The sequence below is a fragment of the Hypanus sabinus genome, chromosome 14 (genome assembly GCF_030144855.1).
Source record: "Hypanus sabinus isolate sHypSab1 chromosome 14, sHypSab1.hap1, whole genome shotgun sequence".
Lineage (NCBI taxonomy): Eukaryota > Metazoa > Chordata > Chondrichthyes > Myliobatiformes > Dasyatidae > Hypanus > Hypanus sabinus.
The window spans coordinates 30,587,902-30,601,995 of record NC_082719.1 but is presented as its reverse complement, the minus strand read 5'-3'; the positions used below and the strand labels follow the sequence as shown (position 1 = coordinate 30,601,995).

The following is a 14,094-nucleotide window of genomic DNA, read 5'->3' as shown; positions in this document are numbered from 1 at the left end:
CACGCTCTCACGACCCTTGAGTGAAAGTTTCCTCTATTGTTCCCCTTAAACTTTTCACCTATCACCCTTAACCCATGACCTCTAGATCCAGTCCCACCCAACCTCAGTGGAAAAAGCTTGCATGAATTTACCCTATCTATTCCCCTCATAATTTTGTATATCTCTATGATATCTCCCCTTAAACTTCTACATTCCAACTGAAATTTAAAGTGAACAATATCCAGGATGTACACCAAATCACTGAAACCAAAATGCTAATTTTACATTATTATCAGAAGTTAAAATTTATCCTTTTCAGTAGAGAAAGAAACAATTAATTAAGGTTTACATGCGACCTTCTCAAAGTGACCTGATTACCATTAAAGGATTTGCCAAATTATTTTGCCTGTTGATACATGCCAAGAATGTAAATGCTTTGACACAGGCCATTGCTGCATATCATGCCTTCCTTCTCAAGAAAGTGAAGCTCTGGAAAATTGTCACTGCATAACTTTAAGTGGCACAAGTGACCGTGATACTCACGTACTGAAACTGGATTGAGCTCACTGGCTTAGACAAGTTCAACTCAGTTACAAAATTTACTGGTGGTCTAGTTGTCTTGCTCCTCCTAGCCAGCAGGGTGCTAGACATCATGCATGTCAGGGAATGAACGAATGATGTATGAGGGAGGGTGAGAAAACTAGGTGAGTGTGATAGAGATCCTCAAAAGCCAGGATTTCTCTTTTTACAATTGAAGAGATCTTCTCAGCTCCAGGACTCAAATCACATTATTAGGGAGCTGCACTAATTTGTACAGTAAAGATCTGAACGTCGTTTATCTTATATAATAGCACTAATCTTCACCAAAGTGAATGGAGCTAGAAAATAGCTGCACTGTTTACATTTTTTGATGGAGTGTTTATTTATGTATCTTGGTTGACTCCCAGAACAGCAGGGAAGAAAACCCAGTGAGAGATGCTACTCTGGGTAGCAGGTAAGTTCTGATTTTGATGGAAAAATATCCCCATGATAATTATGGCCCTTTTTGTCAGGATTTTAAAAGTGCTGCTAAATTCTTCTTGGTATTTGGGGACTAGGCCGTGGCCCAGGTATAGAAAGGCTGTCAAGATATCAGCGCAGTCGCAGTCTCAGGAGATCAGCTCTCTGGATTTTGCTCAAAGTGTCATGTTAGTATAAAATGTGGTTTTATTATTATTGCATCATAGAGCACAGCAGCTGCAGCAACTACAAGAAATCTGCATGAGAGAATTTTTTTAAAATCTGAGCAAAATGTATTTGCTAGTGTAGATAAAAACTGTTTCACTGGAATGTCTATACACTGCTTACATCCAATTTAGAGCTTCATTTTGTGCATTGTACAACAGTTAAATTTATCACTGGGAAGGCCATGTTGTGAAGTAAAGCAGGCAGAACTCCATACCGTAGAAGTCTGTGGCTCTATTCCCTTTCAAGCTACAACAAAATGCATGGCAGCTTTCTTCTGCCTACAGTAAACTGGAAAGCTATACCAAATAAATATACTCAAGGGCAAGATGACAGAGTTCCAACACTAACATTTTGTTCTGTTTTTGTTCAAGTTTGATGCAAGTGACATAACTATTTCAAGTTAGGTTGTTGGCATTCTCCCCATTGTATTTCTTCTGTGGTAAAAGCCATCCAGACATCCACCTCTCAAGTCTCCAGAAGGCTTTGGTAAATGTCTTGTTAAAAATGCAGCAGTGAAGTCGAGAGATTGAACTGCACCATTCCTTTGCCAAACTATTTTGTGTGTGTGTGTTAAGACCATAATCACAAAAATTCCATTCAACTACAATTCAGACAAAAGGCAAGTGGAAAACTAGAAAAGAGCTTAGAAGATATTTTACATAAATTACCACATAATAAGTAATTGTTGATCCCATTGAAGAAAATACCACATAATGGGAAATTACTACCTTCAGGCTTAATCACCTGTCAAATATCTCAACACTTGGGAATTTAAAGCCTAGATATTCCACTTGCAGTGTCAGTACTGAGCACTTAATACATTATTGTAAAATACGCCATTTGTCTACTATCTTAAAAGGGACATTAAGCATTCATATGCGAGCATTACTAATAATAATTTTAGACTTAAGATTATTTTGCAAACTAGCTCATAATTTTCCAGCATACATATATATCTCACTGTGTACTTAAGTGCACTAGACAGACTAAAAGGTTTCCAGGTTAAATTTCTGGTCTATGTTAAATGAGCTCATCTTGGCTGGAGTGCTGACAGACATGGATGCTACAACTGGCTTCACATGAAGCATAGGCACGGCTGAGTTACTGGAGTGCTGTCACTACCTGTGGAACCTAGCATGGGTCAGCGCCTTCAGGAAAGAAGAGATATAGACAGCAAATCATAATGATAGATGTGGGGGACAACATCAAAAACAGCCTATCACGATTTCCTATGGCAGAATAAGTAGTCCAAAAACAAATACAGTAAACGTTGTCATATTTTCATTCAATGTTGCCGAACTGAAAAATGCATATCTTAACAAGTTTTCTATTGCGCTTTACACATAATTACTTGATATACAAGTAAATTTACCCATGTGCTCACAATGTACATCTGTTTGCTGATAATGAGATTGCTACAAGTGCCGTACCTGTATACTCAGGCGGACAGAGGCAGGTGTAGTTGTTGATTCCATCAATGCAGGTGGAATTATTCTCGCAATCGTTGTCCTCACAGTCATCAATATTTACTGCACAGTTTTCACCTTCAAATCCATCAGAACACGAGCACCTAAGGAAAAGGAAAACTCACACTTAAGCACCAGAAAGCAACCTCATGATACTATGAAATTGTCTTCATGAAAAGGAATGGGTAAGGCCTTCTGCCAAAATAATCAAATTGCCAAGGACAGGGGTCACCTAGATAATGAAGACATAGATGTCTAGAAATCGCATTTCTATCACACTTCACGAGAAGCATTGATAACAAATTTGCAGTGATTTAAAAAAGAAGAATTGGAACATCCTTGCTTTAGGAAATTGTCATTCTGCTCTACACCATTTAAGAAGTGTCAAGACTTGACCCATGACTTCCACATATTGCTGGTGTAGGGCAGGCAGGCACACGGGCATGTGCTCAAACCCATGGGAAATGCATCAATATATGATCTTTCCATGAGAGCTGCAGGAACGCGTGATCCGATTTTTCTTTGGGAGAAGGCTGGATCTTCTGCAGTAAATGGATACAGACATGTCAGTGCAGGCACAAAATTGCATTCTTATGTGCCTTTTACATAAAAATTTCTAGGTAATTTCTAGGGTGTAATTTCTAGGCAAAGTTAAGTGAGCTGACTGCAAGATTGACTTAGTTCTTACTAGTTTATTATGACAGATGCAGAGCAATCTCATCAGTCTCATCCCTGCACCCTGGATCGAATATGCCCATCAATCCCTCTTTGATCCTTTTGTCACTTGCCTGCATTAAGTGTTCACACCTTCAAAACCATCAGCCCTTAAGCACCCGGCAAAATATGAGCACCTGTTTCTTCAGATGCTCAGCTTCCGATGGACTTAAAGGTGAGAATTATGCAGCGAGCAATGATGATTGTGAAGACTATGCTGGTGGGAATATCTATATCTGCACTTATAGGATCAATAACTACACCTGCCTCTGTCCTGAATATACAGTGAAAGGACTTAAGAAATCATGGCAATTTCATTATTAGCAAACATTAGTATTAACTAATTAAAAAGCAGGATAATTTGTTCTATTTACTTAACAATTTGAGAACGTAAAGGAAATCTAAGTGGTCACAACAGGAATGAGTAAACTTCACACAGACGGCACTGGATGTCAGAGTTGAGCCAGGGTCCCAAAAAAGCAGCAAGACATCAGTGCTAACTGCACACTGCCAAATTCAACACGAGAAAGTAACCTCATGACACTATCTAACTGCCCAAATAAACAGGAAGGGGTATTCTTACTAAAGCCTCCTGCTACCACTACTGAGATGCCAATGTTGACAACCACTCCAGTGGCTACAACATGTGGTTTCAGGATGCCAGCCAGCCTGTCAGTCAGTCTAGGTGGCTCAGTTACTGTAATCACAACATCTCACTCCCTTCCCTTTCTCCTGTCACTGTCTCCTTTACTCCTCCTATGCCCAACACCACCACTTCAGGTTTTGCTACTAGAGGTACATTTTTTTTTTGCCAAAGGAGGATGAGGTGTTGAATTAATCTTAAGAGTAGCCATTATCAGCATAGAAACTGATCCCTCAGCAGCGCTGAGATAGGCATTGCTGTCACTTTCCCTAGAAATAATACTCTCTAAAGAATCAATGCAGAGGTAGCAACAAGACCATAAGATATAGGAGCAGATATAAGACCGTAAGACATTCGGAGACGCCTCGCTGCCAAGTGGTCACGTGATACTTTTCTGAAGACTTGCAAATCTATCTCAGGATGGAAATAATTCGGACTCCATGGGGCTGCCCATCATGAAGGTATTAATACAATTTCTTTAATGCTAGTGCATCACTGAATTTGTTGACCTGGTGTAAGGAAGAAAGGGTGCCATTAGCACCTGCCTGAGTGCTTTTGGACTTCCCACACTTTACAAAGCCAACTCCACAGAGTGCGCAATCTGGCAACTAGTGCTGAGACTGCCAACGCAAGCTCATCAGGAAAGGATATAGCAAATCACACGCAAGTCCGGTTTATAAAAAGTAATGAACAAATTTGAAAGAAGATAAACACAAGAGATTCTGCAGATGTTGTCAATCCAGAGTAACACAAACAAGATACTGCAGGAACTCAGCAGGTCAGGCAGCATCTATGCAAATGAATAAACAGTCAACATTTCGGGCCAAGGCCATTCATCAGCCTTTGAAGGAAAGGATCATCAGAAAGGAAGGGGGAAGACACCAGCATTATAAGGTGGTGGGAGGGGAAGGAGGACAGGCTAAAAGGTGATAGGTGAACCAGGTGGTTGGGAAATATAAAAGGTGAGAGAAGAAGGAATCTGATAGGAGAGAAGAGAGATGGGAAGAAGGAGGGAGAAGCAGGGGTGAGGAAAAGAGGAAAGGCCAGAGTGGGGAATTAACTTGATAGTAAATGAACCTTTGAAGAAGAGGGAGGGGAGGGGAAAAGAAAGAAGAGGAACAAGTTACGGGGAGTGGAAATCTGTGTTTATACCATCAGGTTGGAGGCTAATAGATGGATTATGAGCGCTGGTATTCCAATCTGAGCGTGGCCTCATTGTGGCAGAAGAGGAGGGCATGCATCACCATGTCAAAACAGGAATGGGCTTAGGAATTACAATGGCTGGCCACCCGAATGTTCGCTTTTGATAGGTGTACTTGAAAAGTGTCTTTATAGAGGTACGTGACAAAATGGTTCTTTAATTTATGTCGGTCTCACCAAAGTAGAGGAGGCTGTATCAGGTGCACAGGATGCGATAGATGACCCCAGCAGATTCACACGGGAAGTGTTGCCTCAGCTGGATGGACTGTTTCAGGCCATGAATGAAGGTGAGAGAGGAGGTGAATGGGCATTTTTCTCACTTGCAGAAACTGTGCCAGGAGGGAGATTATTGGAAAGCAATGAATAGACGAGGGAATCACAGAGGGATTCACTGAAAGAAGATGTCTTTTAAAGTTACAGTTATGTAGGGTTATAGTAATGGGTAATGGAGGGGAGTGTCTCCATGGAGAATGCAAAAACCAATCGAAATCCAGTGTAACAGAAAAAGCACACTTATGATAAGTGAGGGCTATGTTTTGGTCTCCAGCATAACCTCTATCTCCATTCACTGCAGCAAGCAACCTAAATTCCATATCAAACCAAACACTTCATATCTAGACGTGCCTGAACATAAGTGAACCTGTCGCCAAAGCCTCAAGGTCCCATCATAGAGTCATAGAGCAATGAAATACACCCTTCAGTCCACCACATCCGTGCTGAAAATCAAGTAACTACCTGTGCCAATTCCATTTACCAGCACTTGGTCTGCAGCTTTCCAAAACTTGTTTGTTTAAATACTTCTTAAATGTTGTTACTACTTCCATTCTGCACTCAGGCTGTGTATTCCAGATTCCAACTACCCTCTGGGTGGAAATATTCTTCCTCAGATTCCCTCCAAACATCTTACTCCTTTCCCTAAGCGACGCACTTTAGTTTTAGCATTATTGTATCTGCCATGAAACATTTCCTAATATCTATCCTATTTCTGTCAATATGTTGTAACTCCGTACCCGGTCCCCTCCCAGTCTTCTTCACTTCAAGCAAAACGAACCTGGCCTATCTGGTCTCCTGTCAGAACTAGAATACTTCATCCCGGGCAACTCCTGACCAATGTTTCCTCTAATGTTTGCGCGCACGTCTTTTGTTACTAACGCACCAAGGAATTTAAACTGCGCACAAAAGGCTGTCACCCTCTATCTCACTGGCATGTTAAGGATATTTTGCGATCGTACACAATCACATTTCTTTTTCCGGTTTCTGATGTGGACAGTGCTGACAATGTGGAAGTTGTGATGATTCATCTGCAGGTTTTAGAACTGGCTTATTTATACTGTTTTTATTGGAGAAATTATTCAGTGCACACATGTTGTCCTGGGCAAAAATTTGCACACCACATGCAAGATTTTTGCGTACACTGGTCATTACAAATTAGAGGTGACTTATCCACCTGAAGACCCTTGGGTTTGCCTTGCACTTTTTTTCCTTTGTAACAGCAATGGCATTCACTTCTGCTCCCAGACACTCACAGACTTCTGGCACACTGCTAGTGTCTTCCATAGTGAAGACAGATGCAAGGTACCCATTACATTCACCTAACATTTCTTTGTCCCCCATTACATCCTCGCCAGCATTATTTTCCAGTGGTCTAATATCAACTCTCACCCCCCCCCCTTTTATTTTTATATAACTGAAAAAAACTTTTGATATCCTTCTTTATGTTATTGGCTAGTCTGCCCTCGTATTTCCCATCGTATTGCTGTTTCAGTTGCCTTTTAGAAGCTTCACAATCATCCAACTTCCCACTCACTTTTATATGCCCTTATATGCCCTTTCCTTGCCTTTTATGCAGTCCTTAACTTCCTTTGTCAGTCATAGCTGCCTAGCCCTGCCATCTGAGAACAACCTCTTTTGTGGGACATAGCTAACCTGCACAATTGTGAACTATTCCCAGAAACTTCAGCCAACTCTGCTCTGCCATCACCCCCTCCAATCCACTTGGGCAAGCTCCTCTTTCATACCTCTGTAATTCCCTTTATTCCATTGCGATACCGATATATGTGAGTTATGCTTCTCCCTCCCAAACTGCAGTATAAACTCAATCATATTATGATCACTACCTCCGAAGGGTTTCTTTACATTAAGTTCCCTAATAAAATCTGGGTTATTACACAACACCCACTCTAAAATAGCCTTTCCCCAAGTACGTTCAAGCACAAGCTCTAAGTAATGTGCTCGAAGCACAGTTGTGGCCTTACTGAAGTTCTATAACATTGTTCCTTGCCCCAGTTAATGAAGGCAAATATCCTGCATACCTTCATCAATTTATCTAGCTGTGCTGCTCCTTTCATCGGGGACTTCCGACATGAACATGAAAGTCCCTCAGTTCCTCAGTAGTGCCCAAGGCACTACCATTTCTTGTACCTGTCCTATCCTTATTTGATCTCCCATACTGCATTACATAATGCTTATCAGGATTAAATACCAAATGATCAATATCATCCTGTCCTGTCCTCACTGAGTTCCTGCACCAGCAGGCTCACAAGTGGGAGCAGGAGCTACTGCCAGAACCCAACTTCCCCACTGAGCTTTACCAGTTACCAATTATCTGCACAGAACTTTACTTTTACCATTTATCCTCCAATCTCCAGAGTTTTTAGGGCTGCTGACACATGCTCGAGTGGACAGCTGCCAAGGAGAGCAACACTTCCTTCTGCCTTCCCTGCCCAATATTACCGGGGGGATTCCAGAAAAATGTTGTACAGCGCCTGTGCAGCCGCGTCACATCTCATATTATGGCCAAAGCCAAGACTGAACACCAGGGCCGCCTTCAACTTGATGGGGCTCTCAGCAGTAAATGCCCAGTTGAAAAGGCACCTCCCAATAGCAGATCACTACAACCAGGGGAAACTCCAGGCTGACACAAGCTCACTCACAGCAGGATGAGGCCAGGAAACAGAACACTCAGTTAACCCGCAGACTTGCAAATCAGCGCCCTGATTATTGCCAGTTGTCTGTAGGTGACTGGATGAGGCAGTAGCAGTTACAAAATGTAATGGATATCTCAGTTTGTGCAAAGACCTTTTGAGTGCAGTCCAATTTTGTGATTGGCAGAATAAACCTGCAGGCAGGAAACCAGGGCTGCAGCCAGATTAGGAGCAGATGAAAATTCTAATTCTCAGCACAAATGAGTATCCTTGTAATGAACAGCATTTTGGAACCAACTTGGCACACAAAATGCAAGCTACAGAGCCAATTTCTGAATCTGAGGACCAATGCAAATGAGTTGCCTGTATTATCTGTGCATGAACAAATTACCATCATTTTGAACAGTTATGCCCAATGGACACACATTGCTCGATCATAAGCAGCCAAAAAGTCCATTCCATTACTTCAGTGGAATCAAAGATATAGGGCCATTGTGTATCCCTATAATGAAGCATTACATTTGCATTATGAAATTAATGCAGGGATATTTCTCAGTGGGTCAGGTACTTAAATGAAAAAAAAATCTTGATGTAAATTGTCACTCTTTCCGGAAGAACATCTCATTAAAGAGTTTAGCACATTTAGTATTAGTAATGGAATAACTGCATAGAAATCAATGGCTGTATAAAAACATCCTGATGCAAGAACTGTAGACAGTTAATCCTTTCACAGGAGAAAATAATGATCTTTATTACCTTAATGATGCATGCAAGTATGAAACTGCACGTATACTTAACAACCTTGATGAATTAATTGTCATTCTCATGTGGAATTATTAAACTAATTGAGAGCACTGCTTCATAATTTATGAGCATGTAGCTGCACTCATTTTAAGTTCTTATTTAACATTCTGAGATCTTTGAAGCTCAGAGGATATTTATTTGCCCCGGTGCAACAGATCGACATTGTTTCTTTTTTCATTTTCTGTTCTGTCACACAAAAAAAACCCTATCAATTCCTATCCAACCATGCCAGAAAACATTTTCTGAAGAATACTGCACATTATTCTGTACAGAGTCATCAGATATATCAAAGCCAATGAAGACCCAGTTCAATTCTGGTCAGCTGTGGAAATACGTGAAGGTCAAATTGATCGTCCCATGCACAGATCCTTCTCAGTAGGGATGTTTAGAATGTATCTTCAATTTGGTACAGTAGGATTTTCAAGCCTCTGTGTTATACTAGCACGTGACGTTGCTTCCCCACTGCTTATTTGAATAATGCTTTTGATGATACTTTTGACTCATGGAATAATTCAAAAACACAAAACTAGAGAAATGTATTCAGAATATTCTATCAAAGCTGGACAAATGGAGACATTACCAATTCTTGCACTACGACCTTGCAGGTTACACACACAAAATGCTGGTGGAACACAGCAGGCCAGGCAGCATCTATAGGGAGAAGTGATGTCGATGTTTTGGGCCGAGACCCTTCGTCAGGACTAACTGAAAATAAAGATAGTAAGAGATTTGAAAGTAGGAGGGGGAGGGGGAAATGCAAAATGATAGGAGAAGACCGGAGGGGGTGGGATGAAGCTAAGAGCTGGAAAGGTGATTGGCAAAAGGGATACAGAGCTAGAGAAGGGAAAGGATCATGGGACAGGAGGCCTAGGGAGAAAGAAAGGGGGAGGGGAGCACCAGAGGGAGATGGAGAACAGGCAGAGAGAGAAAGAAAAAAAAGGGGAGAGGGGAAAAATCAACAAAAACTATATATATCAGGGATGGGGTAAGAAGGGGAGGAGTGGCATTAACATAAGTTCCCATCCCCATTCTGATATGTCTATCCATGGCCTCCTCTACTGTCAAGATGAAGCCACACTCAGGTGGGAGGAACAACACCTTATATACCGGTTGGGTAGTCTCCAACCTGATGGCATGAGTATTGACTTCTCTAACTTCTGTTAATGCCCCTCCTCCCCTTCTTACCCCATCCCTGATGTATTCAGGTTTTTTTTTGTTTTTTCCCCTTTCCCTTTATTTCTTTCTCTCTCTGCCCATCACTCTGCCTGTTCACCATCTCCCTCTGGTGCTCCCCTCCCCCTTTCTTTCTCCCTAGGCCTCCCGTCCCATGATCCTTCCCCTTCTCTAGCTCTGTATCCCTTTTGCCAATCACCTTTCTGACTCTCAGCTTCACCCCACCCCCTCTGGTCTTCTCCTATCATTTCGCATTTCCCCCTCCCCATCCTACTTTCAAATCCCTTACTATCTTTTCTTTCAGTTAGTCCTGACGAAGGGTCTCGGCCCGAAACAGCAACAGTGCTTCTCCCTATAGATGCTGCCTGGCCTGCTGTGTTCCACCAGCATTTTGTGTGTGTTGCTTGAATTTCCAGCATCTGTAGATTTCCTCGTGTTAACCTTGCAGGTTACCCCTTCAGCTGCTTATCCAACTGCATCTTAAATGTGATAAGGGTCTCTGCTGCCTTTCAGGCAAGCTCAGACTCTCACTGTTCTATATATTAAAAAAATCCTCAACACTCCTCTCATCTTTCCAACACTTGGCTTAAATTTGTGTTCCCTGTTATATGAAAGGGAAGGTTTCCCCCTGATCCCTTTGCCTAGGCCCCTCAATTGCATTTATGTTACCTCAATTAAATCTCACCTCAGTCTCCTATTTTCCAGGCTGGTTAGCATTACCTCATAATTATAATTTTCCAGTCGCATCATTTTTGAGAACACTGTCATAAATCTCAGCACAATTTCTAATGCTATTACATTTTTCATGCTGTTTAGAGAAGAGCAATGGATACAATAATCCAGATCTGGCCGAACCATTGGGTCACAGTGTATTTTTGTTCTTATCATCTATAATAGACCAAGAAAGGCTTTTTACCGGCCCACCAGTGATGCTGCCCTCTCCTACATCTCCTCCATTTCCAAGACATCTGTGCTCACTCCATCGTTATGCTGCCTTAACAGGGATAAAGTTCCCCTTATCTTCGCCTACCAGCCCAAGAGCTTCTGCATCCAACATGTCACTATCTGCAACTTCCACCACCTTCAATGGGATCCTACCACCAAGCACATCTTTACCTCTCCCCAAGTCTTCACTATCCACAGGGATCGCTCCTTCTGCAATTTCATCTACCATCCGTCCCTCCCCACTAATCTCCCTCCTAGCACGTTTCCCTGCAAACAACAGAAATGCTACACCTCCCCATTCACCTCCTCCCTTACTCCCATTCAAGGCCTCAAACAGTCTTCCCAGGTGAGGCAACACTTCAACTGCAGATCTGTGGGGGTCATCTATTGTTCCCAGTACAGCCAACACAGCGTCCTCTACATTGGTGAAACCTGACACAAGGTGAGGGACTGCTTTGTTGAACCCCTTCAGTCCATCTGCCAAAAGTGGAACATCCTGTTGGCAACCATGTCACTTCCTATCTCCTTTCCTGTTCCAAGTTGTCCCAAGGCCTCCTCATTTGCTATGATGCAGTCACTCTCTGGGTAGAGGAGAAACACCTCATATTCCGCCTAGGTAGCCTCCAACTTGATGGCATAAATATCCATTTCTCTTTCCTGTAATTCTTTTCCTTTCCCTCTTCTTCTATTCCCTACTCTAGCCTCATACCACTTCTCCTTTCCTGCCTATCACCTTCCCCTGGTGTCCCTCCTTCTTCCCTTACTCACATGGTCAACATTCCTATCAGATTCCTTCTTCTCCAGCCCTTTACTTTTCCTAACCACCAGGCTTCACCCACCACTTTCTAGCTTATCCTCCTTCCCCTCCCTCTACCTTCATATTTTGATGTCTTCCCCCTTCCTTTCCAGTCCTGAAAAAGGGTCTTGGCCCAAATTGTCAACTGTTTATTCTTTTTCATAGATACTACCTGGCCTGCTGAGTTCCTCCAGCATTTTGTATGTGTTGCTCTGAATATCCGGCACCTACCGAATCTCTTCTGTTTATATTTATGCCTTTAATATGTTTTCTTAATGACGTCAGTAAACACTGTTGCTTTCAAGTATCTGTTTGCCAGAGTCCCTTTGTTCCATCTTTGCCTTGTGTTCCCTTGCCTTGTATTCTCTCCCCAAATGCATTACCTCACACCATCCTGGATTGCTCCATTAGCAACTCTTCTACCACCCAACCAAGCCACTGATATCTTTCTTTTTCTTCCACACAACCAACCACATTCCAAACTTTAGTGCAATTAACAAACAGTTCAATCATAATCAATACAATGAAGCCCTAATAATCAGCACGTAACACATGATAAAACTGAGAGAGATAGCACTGAGCCTGTCGAACTTCCCTGCAAACATTGTCCTTGAGTGACAAAGACATTCATTAACTATTCATTTAGAATTATACAATTTTCCTTCACATCAATACTTGGCTAATGTTTTGGCTTCTAATAGGATCTATTTCTTTCTAGGTTAAAATTTTCTCCCTCTCCCTCCTCCTGCTCTTTTCAATTGACCAAATTTATTTCCTGTGCATGAGACCAGTGCTCCTCTCCTCTTGGTCAGCTTGATACAATCTGATTGAAGAAGTTCTTTCAAATGCATTCCAGGAGTTCATTATCCACTATTTTATTCACACTGTTAGTGGTATAGCTAATAGCAGGGTGATCGAAACCCCGTATGGTTATTGTCTGAGCAACACACACAAAATGCTGGAGGAACTCAGCAGGCCAGGCTGCACCTATGGAAAGGAGTACAGTCGATGTTTTAGGCTGAGACCCTTCAGCAGGACTGGAGATAAAAAGATGAGGAGAAGAGAAACTCAAGGGGATAAGTGAAACCAGGAAGGGAAGGCGTGAAGTTGGTGAAAGAGATACATGGTTGGAGAAGGGGGAATCCAATTAGAGAGGACAGAAGGCCATGGAAGAAAGAAAAGGGGGGAGGAGGACCAGAGGGAGATGATGGTCAGGCAAGGAGATAAAGTGAGAGAGGGAACAGGGGATGGGGAATATTGGAAGAGAGTGATGGGGGTCCATTACTGGAAGTTTGAGAAATCGATGTTCATGCCATCAGATTGGAGGCTACCCAGATGGAATATGAACTGTTACTCCTCCATCCTGAGTGTGGCGACTGTGGAACAGGCCACGGACTGGCATGCCAGAATGGGAAAGGGAAGTGGAAGTAAAATGGGTGGCCACCAGGAGATCGCACTTTTTCTGGCAGAAAGGTGCTGGGCGAAGCGGTCTCCCAATCTATGTCGGGTCTCAGCAATATACAGGAGGCCACACCAGGAGCATCGGATACAGTAGCTGACCCCAACAGACTCGCAGGTGAAGTGTTGCCTCACTTGAAAGGACTGTTTAGGGCCTTGAATGGTAGTGAGGGAGGAGATGTAGCACTTGTCCCGCTTGCAAGGATAGTGCCAGGAAAGAGATCAGTGGAGAGGGACGAATGGAAGAGGAGACATGCAGGGAGTGATCCCTGTGGAAGGCAGAAAGTGGGGGAGAGGGAAAGATGTGCTTGGTGATGGGATCCCACTGGAGATGGCGCAAGTTGCGGAGAATTATGTGCTGGACGTGGAAGCTGGTCGGTAGTAGGTGAGGACAAGAGGAACCCTATCCCTGGTAGGGTAGCAGGAGGATGGAGAGAGAACAGACATGTCTGAAACAGAAAAGATGCCGTTGAGGGTAGCACTGATGGTGGAGGAAGGGAAGCTCCTTTCTTTAAAGGAAGAGGACATCTCCTTTGTTATGCAATGAAGTTTAAGAGACTACTAGACAGGTATATGGAGGAATTTAAGGTGGGGGTTATATGGGAGGCAGGGTTTGAAGGTCAGCACAACATTGTGGGCCAAAGGGCCTGTAATGTGCTGTACTATTCTAAAAGCCTCACCCTGAAAGCAGACACAGCAGAGATGGAGGAATTGAGAGAAGGGGATGGTGTTTTTACAAGCAATAGGGTAGGAGGGAGGTATAGT

At 42.7% G+C, this 14,094-nt stretch overlaps 1 protein-coding gene across 1 annotated transcript in view; it reads right to left on the bottom strand.

The window, feature by feature from the left end:
* slit2 (slit homolog 2 (Drosophila)) overlaps window positions 1-14,094 on the bottom strand; it is a 430,357-nt gene that overhangs the window by 44,148 nt on the left and 372,115 nt on the right. The window contains exon 28 of the mRNA XM_059988947.1: window positions 2,637-2,776. Coding sequence (XP_059844930.1) covers window positions 2,637-2,776 — 140 coding nt within the window. The remainder of the gene's footprint in view (window positions 1-2,636; window positions 2,777-14,094) is intronic.